General features: G+C 41.2%; 2 protein-coding genes across 2 annotated transcripts in view; one reads left to right on the top strand and one right to left on the bottom strand.

The window, feature by feature from the left end:
- The window catches only part of LOC136439554 (NXPE family member 3-like), a 33,638-nt gene extending 26,566 nt beyond the window's left edge, over positions 1 to 7,072 (top strand). The window contains exons 3-6 of the mRNA XM_066434973.1: positions 4,336 to 4,560; positions 4,743 to 4,853; positions 5,524 to 5,667; positions 6,404 to 7,072. Coding sequence (XP_066291070.1) covers positions 4,336 to 4,560; positions 4,743 to 4,853; positions 5,524 to 5,667; positions 6,404 to 6,890 — 967 coding nt within the window. The 3' untranslated portion in view covers positions 6,891 to 7,072. The remainder of the gene's footprint in view (positions 1 to 4,335; positions 4,561 to 4,742; positions 4,854 to 5,523; positions 5,668 to 6,403) is intronic.
- Positions 7,073 to 9,946: 2,874 nt separating this feature from the next.
- LOC136439553 (kelch repeat and BTB domain-containing protein 8-like) lies at positions 9,947 to 13,620 on the bottom strand. The gene is made up of 5 exons (XM_066434972.1): positions 13,372 to 13,620; positions 12,685 to 12,945; positions 12,192 to 12,331; positions 11,862 to 12,071; positions 9,947 to 11,549 (listed from the first exon to the last, which is right to left on the bottom strand). Exons 1-5 carry the CDS (start codon positions 13,618 to 13,620, stop codon positions 10,658 to 10,660), a joined length of 1,752 nt encoding a protein of 583 aa, XP_066291069.1. The 3' UTR covers positions 9,947 to 10,657.
- Between the last annotated feature and the right edge of the window lie 3,927 nt (positions 13,621 to 17,547).

Genomic DNA, 17,547 nt, shown 5'->3' with positions numbered 1-17,547 from the left:
AGAGATTGAATTTTAGACCGGAGCACTGAATTGGTCTATAATGCTTTATAAGTATGGGGCGGAGGGCGTAACTTTGGTCAGCCATTACTTCCTAACCATGAATGAGAAAGTAAAGTGATTTCATTTCCTAAAATACCCGCCAAGTGCCCTATCGTTTGAATGTAAAGTTTGAACATTCTGATAAAGAGATTGAATTTTAGACCGGAACACTGAATTGGTCTATAATGCTTTATAAGTATGGGGCGGGGGGCGTAACTTTGGTCAGCTATTACTTCCTAACCATGAATGAGAAAGTAAAGTGATTTCATTTCCTCAAATACCCGCCAAGTGCCCTATCGTTTGAATGTAAAGTTTGAACATTCTGATAAAGAGATTGAATTTTAGACCGGAGCACTGAATTGGTCTATAATGCTTTATAAGTATGGGGTGGGGGGCGTAACTTTGGTCAGCTATTACTTCCTAACCATGAATGAGAAAGTAAAGTGATTTCATTTCCTCAAATACCCGCCAAGTGCCCTATTGTTTGTATGTAAAGTTTGAACATTCTGATAAAGAGATTGAATTTTAGACCGGAGCACTGAATTGGTCTATAATGCTTTATAAGTATGGGGTGGGGGGCGTAACTTTGGTCAGCTATTACTTCCTAACCATGAATGAGAAAGTAAAGTGATTTCATTTCCTCAAATACCCGCCAAGTGCCCTATCGTTTGAATGTAAAGTTTGAACATTCTGATAAAGAGATTGAATTTTAGACCGGAGCACTGAATTGGTCTATAATGCTCTATAAGTATGGGGTGGGGGGCGTAACTTTGGTCAGCTATTACTCTCTAACCATGAATGAGAAAGTAAAGTGATTTCATTTCCTCAAATACCCGCCAAGTGCCCTATCGTTTGAATGTAAAGTTTGAACATTCTGATAAAGAGATTGAATTTTAGACCGGAGCACTGAATTGGTCTATAATGCTTTATAAGTATGGGGTGGGGGGCGTTACTTTGGTCAGCTATTACTTCCTAACCATGAATGAGAAAATAAAGTGATTTCATTTCCTCAAATACCCGCCAAGTGCCCTATCGTTTGAATGTAAAGTTTGAACATTCTGATAAAGAGATTGAATTTTAGACCGGAGCACTGAATTGGTCTATAATGCTTTATAAGTATGGGGCGGAGGGCGTAACTTTGGTCAGCCATTACTTCCTAACCATGAATGAGAAAGTAAAGTGATTTCATTTCCTCAAATACCCGCCAAGTGCCCTATCGTTTGAATGTAAAGTTTGAACATTCTGATAAAGAGATTGAATTTTAGACCGGAACACTGAATTGGTCTATAATGCTTTATAAGTATGGGGCGGGGGGCGTAACTTTGGTCAGCTATTACTTCCTAACCATGAATGAGAAAGTAAAGTGATTTCATTTCCTCAAATACCCGCCAAGTGCCCTATCGTTTGAATGTAAAGTTTGAACATTCTGATAAAGAGATTGAATTTTAGACCGGAGCACTGAATTGGTCTATAATGCTTTATAAGTATGGGGTGGGGGGCGTAACTTTGGTCAGCTATTACTTCCTAACCATGAATGAGAAAGTAAAGTGATTTCATTTCCTCAAATACCCGCCAAGTGCCCTATCGTTTGAATGTAAAGTTTGAACATTCTGATAAAGAGATTGAATTTTAGACCGGAGCACTGAATTGGTCTATAATGCTTTATAAGTATGGGGTGGGGGGCGTAACTTTGGTCAGCTATTACTCCCTAACCATGAATGAGAAAGTAAAGTGATTTCATTTCCTCAAATACCCGCCAAGTGCCCTATCGTTTGAATGTAAAGTTTGAACATTCTGATAAAGAGATTGAATTTTAGACCGGAGCACTGAATTGGTCTATAATGCTTTATAAGTATGGGGCGGGGGGCGTAACTTTGGTCAGCTATTACTTCCTAACCATGAATGAGAAAGTAAAGTGATTTCATTTCCTCAAATACCCGCCAAGTGCCCTATCGTTTGAATGTAAAGTTTGAACATTCTGATAAAGAGATTGAATTTTAGACCGGAGCACTGAATTGGTCTATAATGCTTTATAAGTATGGGGCGGAGGGCGTAACTTTGGTCAGCCATTACTTCCTAACCATGAATGAGAAAGTAAAGTGATTTCATTTCCTAAAATACCCGCCAAGTGCCCTATCGTTTGAATGTAAAGTTTGAACATTCTGATAAAGAGATTGAATTTTAGACCGGAACACTGAATTGGTCTATAATGCTTTATAAGTATGGGGCGGGGGGCGTAACTTTGGTCAGCTATTACTTCCTAACCATGAATGAGAAAGTAAAGTGATTTCATTTCCTCAAATACCCGCCAAGTGCCCTATCGTTTGAATGTAAAGTTTGAACATTCTGATAAAGAGATTGAATTTTAGACCGGAGCACTGAATTGGTCTATAATGCTTTATAAGTATGGGGTGGGGGGCGTAACTTTGGTCAGCTATTACTTCCTAACCATGAATGAGAAAGTAAAGTGATTTCATTTCCTCAAATACCCGCCAAGTGCCCTATTGTTTGTATGTAAAGTTTGAACATTCTGATAAAGAGATTGAATTTTAGACCGGAGCACTGAATTGGTCTATAATGCTTTATAAGTATGGGGTGGGGGGCGTAACTTTGGTCAGCTATTACTTCCTAACCATGAATGAGAAAGTAAAGTGATTTCATTTCCTCAAATACCCGCCAAGTGCCCTATCGTTTGAATGTAAAGTTTGAACATTCTGATAAAGAGATTGAATTTTAGACCGGAGCACTGAATTGGTCTATAATGCTCTATAAGTATGGGGTGGGGGGCGTAACTTTGGTCAGCTATTACTCTCTAACCATGAATGAGAAAGTAAAGTGATTTCATTTCCTCAAATACCCGCCAAGTGCCCTATCGTTTGAATGTAAAGTTTGAACATTCTAATAAAGAGATTGAATTTTAGACCGGAGCACTGAATTGGTCTATAATGCTTTATAAGTATGGGGTGGGGGGCGTAACTTTGGTCAGCTACTCTGTTGGGTTAAGGCAGCCCAGGCTCTAAAATTCGTGTTCGAGTTCGGCCGCGTGCCTTGCCAGCGGCTCTGCCGAACTCGAACACGGTTCGAAATGTTTCACTACAGAGCAATTCGGGGGGCGCAAGGTCTATTCCACTGCCCAATCATATATATCCCAGGTGTACGTAACGTTATATGTACAAAATTGTTTTATAGGCCATGATTTGGATTGTATTGCATTCTAAATGTTTCAATCAAATGGTTTGGAAGGTCTCCTCCACGAACATGTGCCGCGCCGAGTCCTACTAGTGCTGTTTTGACGGAGGTGTTCCAAATAGAACAGGGGGTTCTATATGTTCGATATGGTGTTCGAAGGGAACGGTCGTTACGTCACAGGTGTTGGATTTCGCAGGAGACAACGACCTGCGTGTGTGAGATCGGTTTATGAGTTTTACGGCATTACGCGCGGCTCAAAACAACAGACTTGATCTTTGGAGTAATCAAATATTCTTCATTATAGCTTTCTTATCAAAATCGTCCGGGGCTATTTTGCATAGATTTTGATTTTTTTAAACTGGGGCGAATTTTTAACGAAATATGACCCAAAAATAGTGGTTTCTGATGTTTTTGACAAAAAAAAAATAATTTAATCGTCATTTTAAACAAAATAGCCTCGGACAAAAATGATTTGTATGAGGTTAGCTCTCTTCTTGTTAAATATCATAATGAAAGTTGGTGTTACCGCCTGCGCGCGTAAACCCATGAAATACACAGCTATTTTTAAACAAAATGTGTATTTCTAACCCAAATTCTAGCTGTAGAAAAACTAAAGTATAATTTATTCAATGCGTTTTAAGTAGTTCTAAAACTGTGTGAAGTTTCATCGTGGTGCGACAAGGCTATCGAAAGTTACAGTGTATGTATTGATATGTATGGAATAATACTTCCGGGGCCGCCTTAACCCAACTGGGTATTATAACATGGAAGAATATGGGGAGAAAACTCATGGATGAGACCTTATATTTTTCGGGTTATAAACAGCATATCTTAAGAATTCCAAAGTGGATTGTCTTGATATTTGCTTTGTAGGTTGCTCTTGATGAGTCCTCAACATGATAAGATTTTGGACCCTCAAGTGACATTATAATATTATAATGCAGTGGACCTTTAAGCTTTGATATCTCGTGATCGTAACAAGCTATGATCACAGTGATTTGGTGGCACATTGCTGTTTCAATGGCAATTCCGCCGTGTAGGCTTCCGCCCCTATCGGGTTTGTAAACTATCTGGGCCAATTTTGGTTCACTTTCCTTACTATTCAAGGGAGAAGAGTCGGGGAGGAGACTTCTTCCGTGCGAAGATCTACACCGAGGGGACCAAGTCCAGCGCGCCCGGCCGGGTCCGAGACTTCGGCAACGGGACGTACGGCGGGACGTTTCTGCTCCTGTGGGAAGGTGACGTCACCGTCAGTGTCCGGATGGTCCATTCCTCCAGCGCAGTCCGTGTTCTCAAACGTGTTGCTGAAAGTTTTCCGTTCAACAGGAGCAGGTAGACGCCGACGATTTTTTACCAAAATGTATTTGTATTATCAACCAAGAGTAACGGCTGATTCTTATAAAAGTAAATAACATTAATGACATTACATTTTGATAATCACGAAAATATATAATGAAAATTTGATACTGTTGCCATATTTGTCATCATGACTAATACGTTATTATGTCATGTAGGTATCAACGAAAGTATATTTCAGGGGAGAAATCGTCGATTGGTTGGTGCAGTCTGAATGCCAATGACCTGCAGAGTCCCGAGGGTGGCGGCATCTGTGACTTCTCGGATAGGTACTTCCCACTAGATATCACCCTGCCATATAGGCTACCGTGCATTGGCAGAACTCTCTTCGGTGCAAAAGGGGCTCTTTGCAGCCGGGGTAGTTTTTAGCACCCGGTAGTAGTTTTACGCGGCGTTGGCCAATTGAGTACTGCCGCCCCTAGAAAACTACTAGGTGCATGCCAGATATAACCCGGAGGCGGAGAGACTCTCCTGCCCAGAAGACAGCCTTGTCTTAGTCGGTCAAACCACGATAGATCGGATGGCTTCACGGTATACGTAACTGGACGGACCCATGGAGCGACCAAAATGGCTGCTAATTGCATGTGATCTATAAGATAAAGTATAACTTGAACGAAAAGAAAACTAGTTTATCAATGATATCCGTTAGACCTACTAATAAGAGTTTTGGTGACTCAACGTTCGCCGCCGAAAGGGGTCTTGCCAGATATTACACATACTGTGTATTCATTAAACGTGACTTTAGATACAAAATAAGAAATCATTGATATTTATGAGCAAGGCGGTTCAATAGTCATTAATCGAGTCAGAACCGGCCTAATATTGTATATTAAAGGCCACGGGACGAATTTGCATTGGAGGACGGGGCAGATCTGCATGAGAAGATGGTATTGATCATCTTAATGACAGCACAGCTTTCTTTCCCCCATTCATCCCTAGCTATGCAGGAGTACAGTGGTACTGCCAGAGACCCAGAAACGCGTCCTGTGATGCGACCATGTTCCATCGACACGCTGGCTACCTTAAGGAGCATACGGACCTGGGACTAACTGAAGAGGAGATGAGATATTTCAAGTTCACGACGTAAGTCGAACACAACGTCTTACTGCATCTTTTATATTTCAGGGATAACCAGGCCAAGAAAAATAGACAGCTCTCACTGCACGAAATCAAATCTTTACGCAATCGTGAAGCGTCCGTAAAGCAGACCAGAAAAATGGACAGGCGTGCTTAAAGATTGATTTTCGTAAAGCGTCTTCAGGCGCGCTCCACACTTTCATTTCAGTATCAAAAAGATTCGCTGTTTCTTCCTACTGAACCCCTTTTTTTTCAAAATGACAATTACCATTTTAGTGTCATTGCCATGTGTTCACAATGTTTTACATACGTATACATGTGTTCGTGTATTCTGTAAATATGCCATATACTATGTTCTGTGTTTCATGTGAGTCGTCGACAATCCGCCTGCGCTGTCTTCATTGCCTCTGTAATGTTTCGTGTGGTATTGAATACATATAATAAACAGTAAACAAACAGGCCTAGGCGATCATGGGTGTAATGAGCTTAGGGTAAATTGATTTGAGTTAGCATGAATTTATTTCACGGAGGAATTGCAAATACGGTGTTTACACTGTTTCAAGTTCTTGGTTGAATGTATGTCATATAATAAGTTTGCAGTAAGAGGTCGCTACAAAAAACGCGAAAATTACATCACTGCGAATATTCTTACACCCCAGTAACTTCTGCAACGTAACGCAACTTCAAGCTTTGTTCTGCCCTGGTAATATTCCTCATTGAATATCATTGATATATCTTTCAGAAATGGAAAAGGCCTCTTGGCCATTAAAGCCGAGATACAGGGCAAAAATTCCACCATTCAAGTGGTAGAAAATGCATCTGGAGTCGTCGATGAGGAACAGCTACCGAGATGTAGGCCTGGCCTTCCTGCACCGGTGCCTTCTGGGTATTACCGCAATGGCCGATGGGTCTCACGCGTCTGCGCAGCAACGAATTTGTCCCCGTTGGAGTATAAGCAATGCCTGCAGAACAAAGTTATTGACTTTCTTGGCGACTCAACCACGCTACAGTGGTTTGATTTTTTAACCGAGCTCTTAAACATGCAGAGTATTCAGGATCCTTACGGACCAAATAAAAGAAGCTGTGAGGTGGAATGGAACATAACAAGCCGATGGCAGACACATGGCCCACCCTATAAAACCTACTCCTGGAAGAACACTAGCGAATGGAATAATTTGGCTCGAGTTCTTGACAGCAACCCTGGAGGGCCAAATAACGTAGTGCAGTGACCATTGGAACCCATTTTACCAACCATCCTCTTGATGTTTTCATTGTCCGTGTTCGAGCAATCCGTGCTGCTATCCTGCGCCTCCTCAGAAGACAACCAGAGACAGTCGTCATCATCAAAAGTCCGAACACATCAGGAGCAACCTTCGACAATGTGGACGAGTGGTACCTCTTCCAGATATACCTGGTCATGAAAGATATGCTTTCTGGGTTGCACGTTGTGTTTGTAGACACGTGGGAAATGACTGTCAGTTTCACGAGGACAATGTTCATCCAACAAGTGATATCATATCCGAGGAGGTGTCGTACATGCTGTCGTATGTTTGTGGTTAATAATCATTTTATGCAAATTCCTTCCAAAAGGCTACTTGCAAATAACATAGATAAACGGACAGGGTACACAATAGTAATAAAAGCGGCTAAACTAGATTATAAAAAAGCAATTGTCTACAACTAGCGAAGGGTTTGACTTCTCTTTGGTAAGCAACGGAAGACGCAATGTCCCACGTGCACCTTTCCTATGATTTCGTGTTTTTTTTGGAAGTTAAGAAAATGATGGTATTTACTTTGTCTGTAAGCTCAGAGAAATTCGGATAAATGCCGTCGATTCAGCCCTCGATTGGAGAGAATAGACAGAACATAGCAAACAATTCGGTTACCGATTCGAAAAGCCTAAAATCTATGCGATCTCACTTAGAACGAATATAAAAGGCAACACAAGAATTAACTAGTACAACATCACTCAACAAGAATATATTTACTTACAAATAATGTCGGAAAGGACACAATATAACGAACTCGGCATAAAATGATAGTAACAAGGGACATCATTAGCAGAAAAAAATGTTTTCTGAACGCATCGTAGCGCTATCTACTGTTTATCTAAATGTGGCCCGTGAACTTGAAATATCGATTATACTTTCTTTATTCAAATATCAAAAACTTACAGACAAAACATGCCTGGACGGCGATAATGTTTACAATAAAATAGAGAACACCTATATACAATACACGATATATCAATATATACATCTAAACGTTCATCACTGATTTTACAAGTGCCCATTATTGCACATTAGGTTTTACTGATTGATTGATCAATCTTTTAGTCCTAGCTGGGGGGATGGAGATGTTGTGTTTGTTCCTGAGTGACCGTCCAGTAGCTGCGGATCTACAGGGAGGGGGGGGGGGCAAGATCGTGTAGGGGGTGGTCATCTTGGAGCAATTGTTTGAAGAGTTTGACAGCGGCATCCTCGCTCCTAGACTAGCCTGGAATCCATACCCTCGGTGGCTCCCCGATATCTCTACGGCACTGTGAGTGACCCCCACCCGCCCAGACAGCTTAGCCCGCTCGGGGTGTTGTTTACGGCCTTGGATTGATTAGCTCTTGGGTGGCGGCAAAGTAGGATGGCAGCGGATGTATATAGCGGAAGTAGGATGGCAGTCAGAGGTAGAAAGGCCATCAGAAACTGACTGGCCCGGTAAAACACCACTAAGCCGACCCTAGAGACTGGGACCAGGCTACTCCTAGACTTGAGGGTGGGTAGTTCAGTCACATCACGCCAGCCTGCTCGGCAGTTGATGCAAAGAGCTCGCCGTTGGACTCGCTCTAGTTGGCGTTCCTGGTCCTTGCTGCATCCAACAAGGAGGACATACCCGTATTCAAGAACTGGGCGTACATGTACAAGGGACAGGTAAACTACGACTAAGTCAGTAACGCTGGTCCCTTGCCTCGGGTAGTGCAGTCTGCGTGACGCTTTTGTCACAGTAGAGGTGACTTGTTCTTAGAGTGTAAGGTTCTTGTCAAGGATGAAACCAAAACCTTTTGCAGAGTCTACCCACGGTGAGCATACACCCCCAGGGGCTAGCCTTGGTGGGCAGGGGAACAGATCTGCAGATTATGATACATTGGGATGTAAAGTATCCATTGCAAGTATCAAATGTTACGGGCAGGATTTTAGCGAGTCACAGGGGGTCTAGCCGATCAGAATTGGTAAGGAAAAGGCTACAAACATGTTTTTGAACGGATTGTAGCGCTATCTACTGTTCATCTAAATGTGGCCCGTGAACTTTAAATATCGATTCTGATACATCAAGATCAAGAGTATCTAATGCAAGTATCACATTTTACGGGCCGGATTTAATTAACGAGCCACAGGGGGTCTGGCCGATCAGGAGTGGTTAGGAAAAGGCTAAAAAAAAGGTGTCTTAACGGATTGAATTGAATTGTGAACTTGAATTATCGATTAAGATTCATTGAGACCTAGAGTATCTAGTGCAAGCATCAAATTTGGCCCTGAAGTAGGGGCTGGCCGCGGACAGAACAAGCCGATGGCAGGAAAACCGCTGGTCCCCGACATCCTACAGTGCCCCTCCCTTCTGTAAGTCACCCACAGCTAAAAAAAAAAAAAACGTGCAGATAGTTCTCGTCTTGGTAGGAACGAGGATGAAGTGCGCTGGCATGGGGTTCTTGGTCTGCGGCAGCCATGTTGAAGATGATGGTATGAACCAAGGTGTCAAAGAATAGCTAGACGTATACTGATTACCCATATAGTGCAGCGATAAGAATGCTAACGCTACAATAAGACGTGAATAACCAATATTGATATATGTAGCGATGGCAGAAAGGTTCAGCTTTACGTGCCATTAACTGGAGTGTTGGTTTGATAATGAAAACATGCGCCATAAGTTACAAGATGGGGTTTTCACAAGTTTGCTACGTTTCCACGACCTGGCCAGATTTGAATATGTGTAGCATTATATAGTAATCAGACGTTGAGCCTGTTGATGGCTCACATTATATTTCTTGGAACATGATGTCAACGTTGTTAGCTTCACTCCACAATTGTCATTTTAGGTATTTTGTTAGAAACTGCAGCTGATCCTTGGTCGCTTTATAAAACAGAATCACTCGAGAAGTTGTAGATGACTGTAGTTATTGAGTGAGTAACTAACGAACGTTTGAACATAGTCATACTGCTTAGAATTTAATTCAGAGAATAATTGAGGAAATATAGTTATCTTTTTGCATGAAAACGTCACCAGTAACCTTTTACTTTTTTATGTGTTAGAAAAAATTATACTAAAGGAAGTGCTTTCTTTCAGAAACATATGGAATAGGTTTCTTTAGCAAATGTTAACGACAAAATAGCAAAGTGAATGACCAAATACAAAGTGACTAACACTAGATTAACAAATATATCAAACATGAATATAGCATACAGGTACAAACTTTTTACAAGGGGTATGATGCCTTAGTCTAGGTGGGCATCCTCACCAACTCGGCAACTGCACTTGTCGGTGTGTGGGGTTTATGAGAATCTAACGAGGATTGCACTCAGCCTAATGCATGGTGTCTGTTAAAGATGACGTTTAGTCAGCAAACTACAAAAACTGCTTGCGTCATAGACAGTGTTGATACTTTCCGTCCACATTCATATATATCAAATACGTTCGAATGTGTGCCCATTAAACCAAAGTCCATTCGTATAGCACGTACGGATGTTGGTGAAAAAGATGTAATCACCCATTCATCCAAGTACTTTTTTCTAGCTATCAGAAGGGTAAAATCACCTGTTACTGCAATTAGACTTTATAATTTAAGGCACAGAACATTCGGCCATTCATGAAAATATATCCCTTGTCTATAAGGTAAGCAAGAAAGAAGGGTTTATGTAATGAATATCTTTCCCATCGTGAGGGTATCAAACAAAACCCAGGATCTAAACAATTGTCATTAACCAGTCCTGCCCAACAAGCCTGCTGTGCTCTATGTGTCCTTAACTTGTGTTTTGAGATATGGTAAGTACAGGCGTACCACAGGGCACTGGCGATCAAGTACATAATATTCCTTATCAGGCAGGGGGACGTTCAAGTCTCTCCAGGTATCAGCAGACCTGTCATACACATATACGAGATAGTCTACTGATGACTTTCGTAAGGCGTTTTCGAGGTTTACCCAGATATGCAGCCGGTTCTCCAGTACAAAAAGACTTGGAAATTTAACCTTAACATCAAGGTTTCCTGGGTTCGGCCAGCCTTGCAGTTTCTGCCAGATGTCTGACTCTGTATCATACACCATAGTGTGATTGAAGTTAAAATCTGTGCAGAAAATCTCTGTTCCCATGGCAACGACTGTGAAGACTTTAGGAATGGCCATTGGTGGGGTCCGCTTGCACCAACGGTCCAGGCTTGGGTCGTAGCGACGCATTGCTGAGTTGGTGATGCAATAGATGTGTGGGCCGCTGGCCACTGAGGCAGTATAATTCCAATATCCGTCCATTTCCATCTCTGAACAGTACTGCCACTGGTCCGTGTGCCGGTTGTACTTCCTCATCTGAACCGATACAATGTCTGATCTGAATTGCACGGTAAGGTTGTAGAAAAAATGATCTAATTCAACAAGGAGCTGGTGGAAGTAAATACGATGACTGTCCGAGTAATCAGATACTGAGGAAATACCAGCATGTTCCCACACATTCTCTGCATGGTTGTACTTTAATATGTTCAACGTAGAGTCATCATTCTCTCCACTACTAAGCAAAATATAGACATCATTATCACTGGTGACTGTAACAGCCCTGGCATCAGTGAAGTTATTAGGATAACTGCAGGTGATGTATTTGCCTTCCCGAGGGTTCATGTAGAGGATTTCATCTGTCCTGAAGAGGACAGAATATATCGTAAACTGTCAATAAAACTGAACTGAAAATTACTTACCTTACATGCACAGATGTTATCTATCAAATCAAGTCTTGTAATTACTTTAGAAAAGAAGTTGCATTTAGGTGCAGAGTATATTAATAGTTTTATGTGAGCAAAGAGTTGCCGACTGATGATGATGATGATGATATTTACATGACTAATACTGTGAAAATGTGAACTGTAAAATGAGAAATTTCATTAAAAAAGAACTGTCCTGGTGAAAGTCAAACCGAGAAGAAATAACAAATACAGAATAAGTGTATACTGACTCTACATTAAACACCACAGCCATTTCCGTGGTCATCCCAAGCCTCGGCTTCAGGTTGCAATTGGGGTTCCCTTTCTGTACCACAGTCCTGATGACCCCAAAGCTCCCAGGATCCTCCCTGATTAGGGAATGTTCAAAAATGGCTGCCGTGACGTCAGAGGTCAGCAGGTTGAAACGGATGTGAGGGAGGATGCTGGGTAGGTGGTGCAGTCTGTAGGATACAGGGTAAAGGTGGATTCAGTTGATTTCCTGGCCTCACAGCAGCTTATTGACACATCATACTTAGTTCAAATGCAATATGAGAACTCAGCTGAACCAACAAAACACCCACCTGTCCTCCCTGCTGTGCTGCACCCATCTCACCACAGCCTCCCACACTATTATCTCCTCTTTAACATCCAGCTCATCGTGGCTGATGATCTCAGTCAGCTGATTCACACTCAGGCTGCAGAACTCATCACTGGAGGCAATCTGTGGAGGTAAAGAGTACATGTACTTGTTCTAAAGTACTGCATAAATTTGTCTTAATCTCGTTTTGACATACAAGATGCTACATGATTATGTACAAGACAAAAACAAATAAAAAAATTGGAAGTAAAGGCTCTGTATCTGTGCCTGTATATCTGGTGTAACCGCCCTGCAGCAAAAGCAGAGTTCGAAAAATACCAAGTTTCCCAGTTTATTCCAACTTAGCGCAATACCAAGTTTCGAGGCAGAGACTGTAGATGCCTATATTCATCTGATCTCCGTTGCAGTATCTGTAATATAAACACAGTATCAGATTTCTATTTGGGACAACTGCCTTACCCATAATGAACACTAACCTCAGTAAAGTTTCTGGCGATATGCGGCAGACAGACTGCCCTGACAATCTTCAGGGAGAAGATGCCAGCAAACTTGTACAGGTCCACACAGGTGGAGCGCTCAACGTTCATGGCCATGTAGCTGCTGCAGGTGTCTCTCACATAGTCCAGTTGGAGGAGGTCGGCTGCCTGGTACAGGGGCTGCACTTTGTCCAGGGACACATGGAGGGTTCCCGAGTAGATGTAACTCAGGATCTCCCAAAACACGGTTGCATCCAAACCCTGTAGAAGAACACAACATAGCAATGTTCAATGTACCATATACTGTTATATATATATATATATATACTGCCATCAAGGAATATACATGTGTATACAGTATAGCAGGCAAATATATCAGAATTCTATTTAGTGATGAAGGCTATGATATTTTAATCTACATTCTGCATTCTATCTGCTTATTATAAGGGAAAAAGTATTTCTAGTCAGGAAAATGCTCATTATTTGTTGCCAGCAAGTTGACTTTTACCCCATATAACACCAAACAGATGTAAGTGGGGAGGGGGGCATGCAAAGGACAAACATTTTATATTATTTACATTTAAAGTTCTACAATATTTTGTTGTTTTACACGTTCTATACGATACTTAGCATCTTCTAAAGTTCCCTGTTTCACTCTATTCTAACCACAAGCCACGCCAACCCTACCTGTAAAACAACCGTCTTCTGCCGACTTTCCGCCAAGCCGCTGGTAAACATGGCCTTGAAGTAGGGGCTGGCCGCGGACAGAACAAGCCGGTGGCAGGGAAACCGCCGACCCTCGACTTCAAGGACGACATCCTGCAGTACCCCAGCCTTCTGTAAGTCACCCACAGTTCTAAGAAACCCGTGCAGATAGCTCTCGTCTTGGTAGGAACGAGGACGAATTGCGTGGTGTTCTTGGTCTGCAGCAGCCATTTTAATGATGACGAGAGCAAGACACAGTATGTCAAAGGTCAGATAGACATGCGCTGATGACCCACATAATGTAGCAGTAAAAGTGAAATCTATCAAAATGGAAGGATGACTGCCAAAGGACATATCTAACCGATGTCTGTACCACGGAAAGGATTTGTTATGCCGTTAACCTGAATACTTCTTTTTTTAGTGGGAATATACCCCACATATTACAAAAGTGATTATGACGATTATTAGCGTTGTAACCAGATATTGGGCCTGTTGATAGCTAAAAGCGGAACTTATGTTTAAGCTGTACATGTTTGTATCTTTGTTACATGATATTACGTTTTGCATTTGAATAACGCCTGGGTTTACACCTTGGCAGATTTTTCTAAAATCTCAGCTGTTTGTTTGTTGGTCTGTTTATAAAACTGATCACTGAAGAAGTTATGAATCAATTTATTGCAACTTTGGGTAACTTCCATAAGTAGGAACATTAACCATGCAGCTTCACTACAGACTTTTCTTCTACACAGGTGCCCAAACGTTTTATCGTATCTGATGATATCTATTTTTTTTATTTCCTCACCCTGGGCTTAGGTGATTTAAAAGTATTCGCTAGAAACTAATCAGGACAGTTGTGCGCATGAATAACTGTTTAATCCTTGGAATCTCTAAAAACTTACAGTGAGCCTAACGTTATTGGAATGCAAATGACAAATCGTAGTGTTATTTTATTTGTAAATTTCTATAAGTAAATTTGTATTTGTATTACATATGTAAATATGTGTCTCTCTGCACGTTTGGTCACACGACCATTGTGACCTGGGCTTTGGACCAACTTCATTTCTTAGTAGTAAAGAATGATTTTACTACAACGGAGCGGCCTCCGCTGAGGGACGGGGAACGGAATGCGAAAGTGTAGATCAGATCAACTCATATTTTCGACGCTATGTCTCATTAGAAGGGAAAATCTACCCCCCCCCCCCCCCATAGAAGTCTCAAAGTCCGAGGTAAAGCTAGTATTTCTTTAATCCATTGAAACGAATTCATACGATTTAGAAGCCCACGCATACAGGCATGTCTGATTTGTCTACTTGTGCCTCTTCTATTCGGTACTCAATAGTCATTAAATACTGCCTTTCTTTTCATCTTCTTTTTTCACTTCGTGATCTAAAGGTAATTGACCAGATTTGAATTGTTTGAAGCTACTCCTACGCACAAATCACCAAACAACTCGCGTATTATTACCCCAAAAAATCGTCTCCATTGTACAAAGAGATTTGATTGCTATTCATGCATTATCATTCTATTCATCTCCACCACCACATTTCAACATCTGGTTATGATATAAACAAGTAGAGTATTATGGCCTCCTGTTTGCTGCCCATTGTTCAAACCGATTTCGTTATAACAGAGCGTATCATTTTGTAATAGTTTATAAACGCATAAATGCTCATAACAAATTAAGATACACCGACAAAATCACTAAAAGATAAACAACATTGATATGCTGGTCAGTTTTCAATATCTATTGCCTTGAACAAATGATTTTGGTAGTAATTGATCTGAACTGTGCAGCCTGTAAAGATTAGTCATTCAATATCATTACCTTTTCATTTTCTTTTGTTCAAAGAAAGGGGTAGATTGCTTCTCAGGGCTCGAGTAACGTTTAGACAAACGACACACTTGCCAGAAGCAAGACGTGTTTTTGCTATCCCGAAGTCTGACTAGTAGCACCATGCCGGGAGGGCAGCAGCAGTCCCAGACTGGTGATAGAGGGGGTAAGAAGACATGTTATTTTGTATCTAAATATTTTTCTTTTTTTGCCCAAAGTGGCTTCACAGTTGAGCCTCCTGGTTCCAATTTAGCTGGTAACTGGGAGACTCCGGTTCGAATCCGGTAAGGGTATCCTTGTTGTAGCTGCACCGTTTTTCGGAAGAGACGTATACATGGGAGTCCCGTGCTCAGGAAGGTGCCTCGAGTACATTACAACAGCCTCATTACTCAGATGGGTACCTACTGACTGTAATGATACAACCTGGTGAATCAATGCTATTTCTGAGTGGAAGAGAAAACATCTAGCATATAGCAGTACTATAGAATCTTCGTTGTTGTTATTCCCTTCATATAGATGTTCATTCAACGTAAGCTGTATTGATAAACCAGATTAGAAAATACATTGCGTTGCTTGGGAGCTAAAGTTTATACAGGTTCAACTAATTCTCTCTTCCTAATACAGCTTATATATTTCGCATTGTTTATCTAAAGCAAACTATCAGATTATCAGATAAATGGTAATATGTGTGTGTGGCTCATTACAATTTTTTTTGCATCTGACTCCAGCCGATGCACATGTTGTAATTTTCCATCAGGCACCACACCCAGCAAGCTCAGACTGATTGGCAGGCACGTGCAGACGCCGCCGCGAGTATACCCAACCCTCTGTACGCCTCCAAAGCAGGCGAAACGGTTTACTTCCATTGTGAGGACGTCTAGCTATGATCAGCAGTAGGCCTCATTGTTGGAAAACTTCTTTATCTCAAAGAATCTGTTGCAAGTCACTGCGTATATTTTTACATAGCATTTGTACAGCCCCCTTTTCAATTACTGGATCGGTCTGCACGATCAGTATACAGAAGGACGCTTTGAGTCGATTGACGGTACTGTGCTTGGGAAGTACAACTGCTGGTTTCCTGTACAGCCAGATGACGCTGCTGGGCGTGCGTTTCGTCCGACTTTAGAGGACTATGGTTCGACACACCATGTATGGACGAATTATCGTTTGCCTGCCAGTATCCGGGTGAGTAAATATGTATACTACTCAGAGCCAACGACCTTGGTACATATATATAGAATACACATTGGGGACTTCTTCTCAACCGCGCTATATTTCCACTTTTCTGTGTGTCGCCTCTAACCAACTCTTAGCCAATCGAAAAATCGTCGATATGTTTTCGTTAGGTAATACAGCTGGTTACAGTCCGTACCCTCAAAAGTGGAAATTCAGTCCGGTTTATCAGAGACTCCACAATTTATGTTGTATCGCCCGCTGGCGTCAGAGAGTGGTAAATATAATGTTTCTTTGGATCATTTCCAATGACAATCTTGGAATTTGCACATTTTACCAAGAGTCTTTACATCAAAATTTGTCGACAAATTCCTCTTTACATGTAGTAATCTCGAACGATATTTTACAGGGAATGGCTAGGCCACAGGTCAATGTCTCAGCACCACTGTACAGCCGTTCTCGGGGATACGGAGATCTCGTCCCCTCTGTAGACAGTTTTAAGATTGTACCTACTTTATACTAGAGAACATAGAAATCAAACTTAGAGGAAGCTTATTAGAAAATGCCAAAAATAAGTGTTTTTTTCTGAATATGGTCCAGACTTTGTTTGCTAAAACTTTATTTGGGCAAATGATGTATGTGAAGAGGCCGTTCAACTTTTTATCATGTATCACAACTTTAAAACACATTAGAGTAGGACTTTCCAAGGTGGATATTACCGATCTTTCAACAAGGGTTAGAGACTACTGAAGGTCTGGTACAAGTAGTAGTCGTACTTATTTTAGAGGAAAAGAATCGCACCAAGAAAAAAACTAATGAATCATCAAAGTCTAGCATGATTCTCGATGGCAGCAACACTATTGTGAGATATGCAATAGCAATTTCAAATTGTATACAGAACTTTGTTTGGGATTAGAAAGTAAATGTTACATTAGTTTGGCGTCCGGAGCATACGTTTTTGCACACGGAAGATTAAAAGAAAAATGGAAATAAGCAACGGATATTTGTTTTAACGTGAATCATGACCATGATTAACAAATAGAATTTAAAAAAAATGTCTCTACAACATTATGGAAACTTTGATATAAAATACAAAAGGAATAGTTCATAGACGTACGTCATTTTCTGTCATAATTATTATCGTAATATAAAAA

This window comes from Branchiostoma lanceolatum, chromosome 8 (assembly GCF_035083965.1).
Source record: "Branchiostoma lanceolatum isolate klBraLanc5 chromosome 8, klBraLanc5.hap2, whole genome shotgun sequence".
In the NCBI taxonomy this organism is placed as follows: domain Eukaryota; kingdom Metazoa; phylum Chordata; class Leptocardii; order Amphioxiformes; family Branchiostomatidae; genus Branchiostoma; species Branchiostoma lanceolatum.
This window is presented reverse-complemented; position numbering and strand designations above follow the sequence as displayed.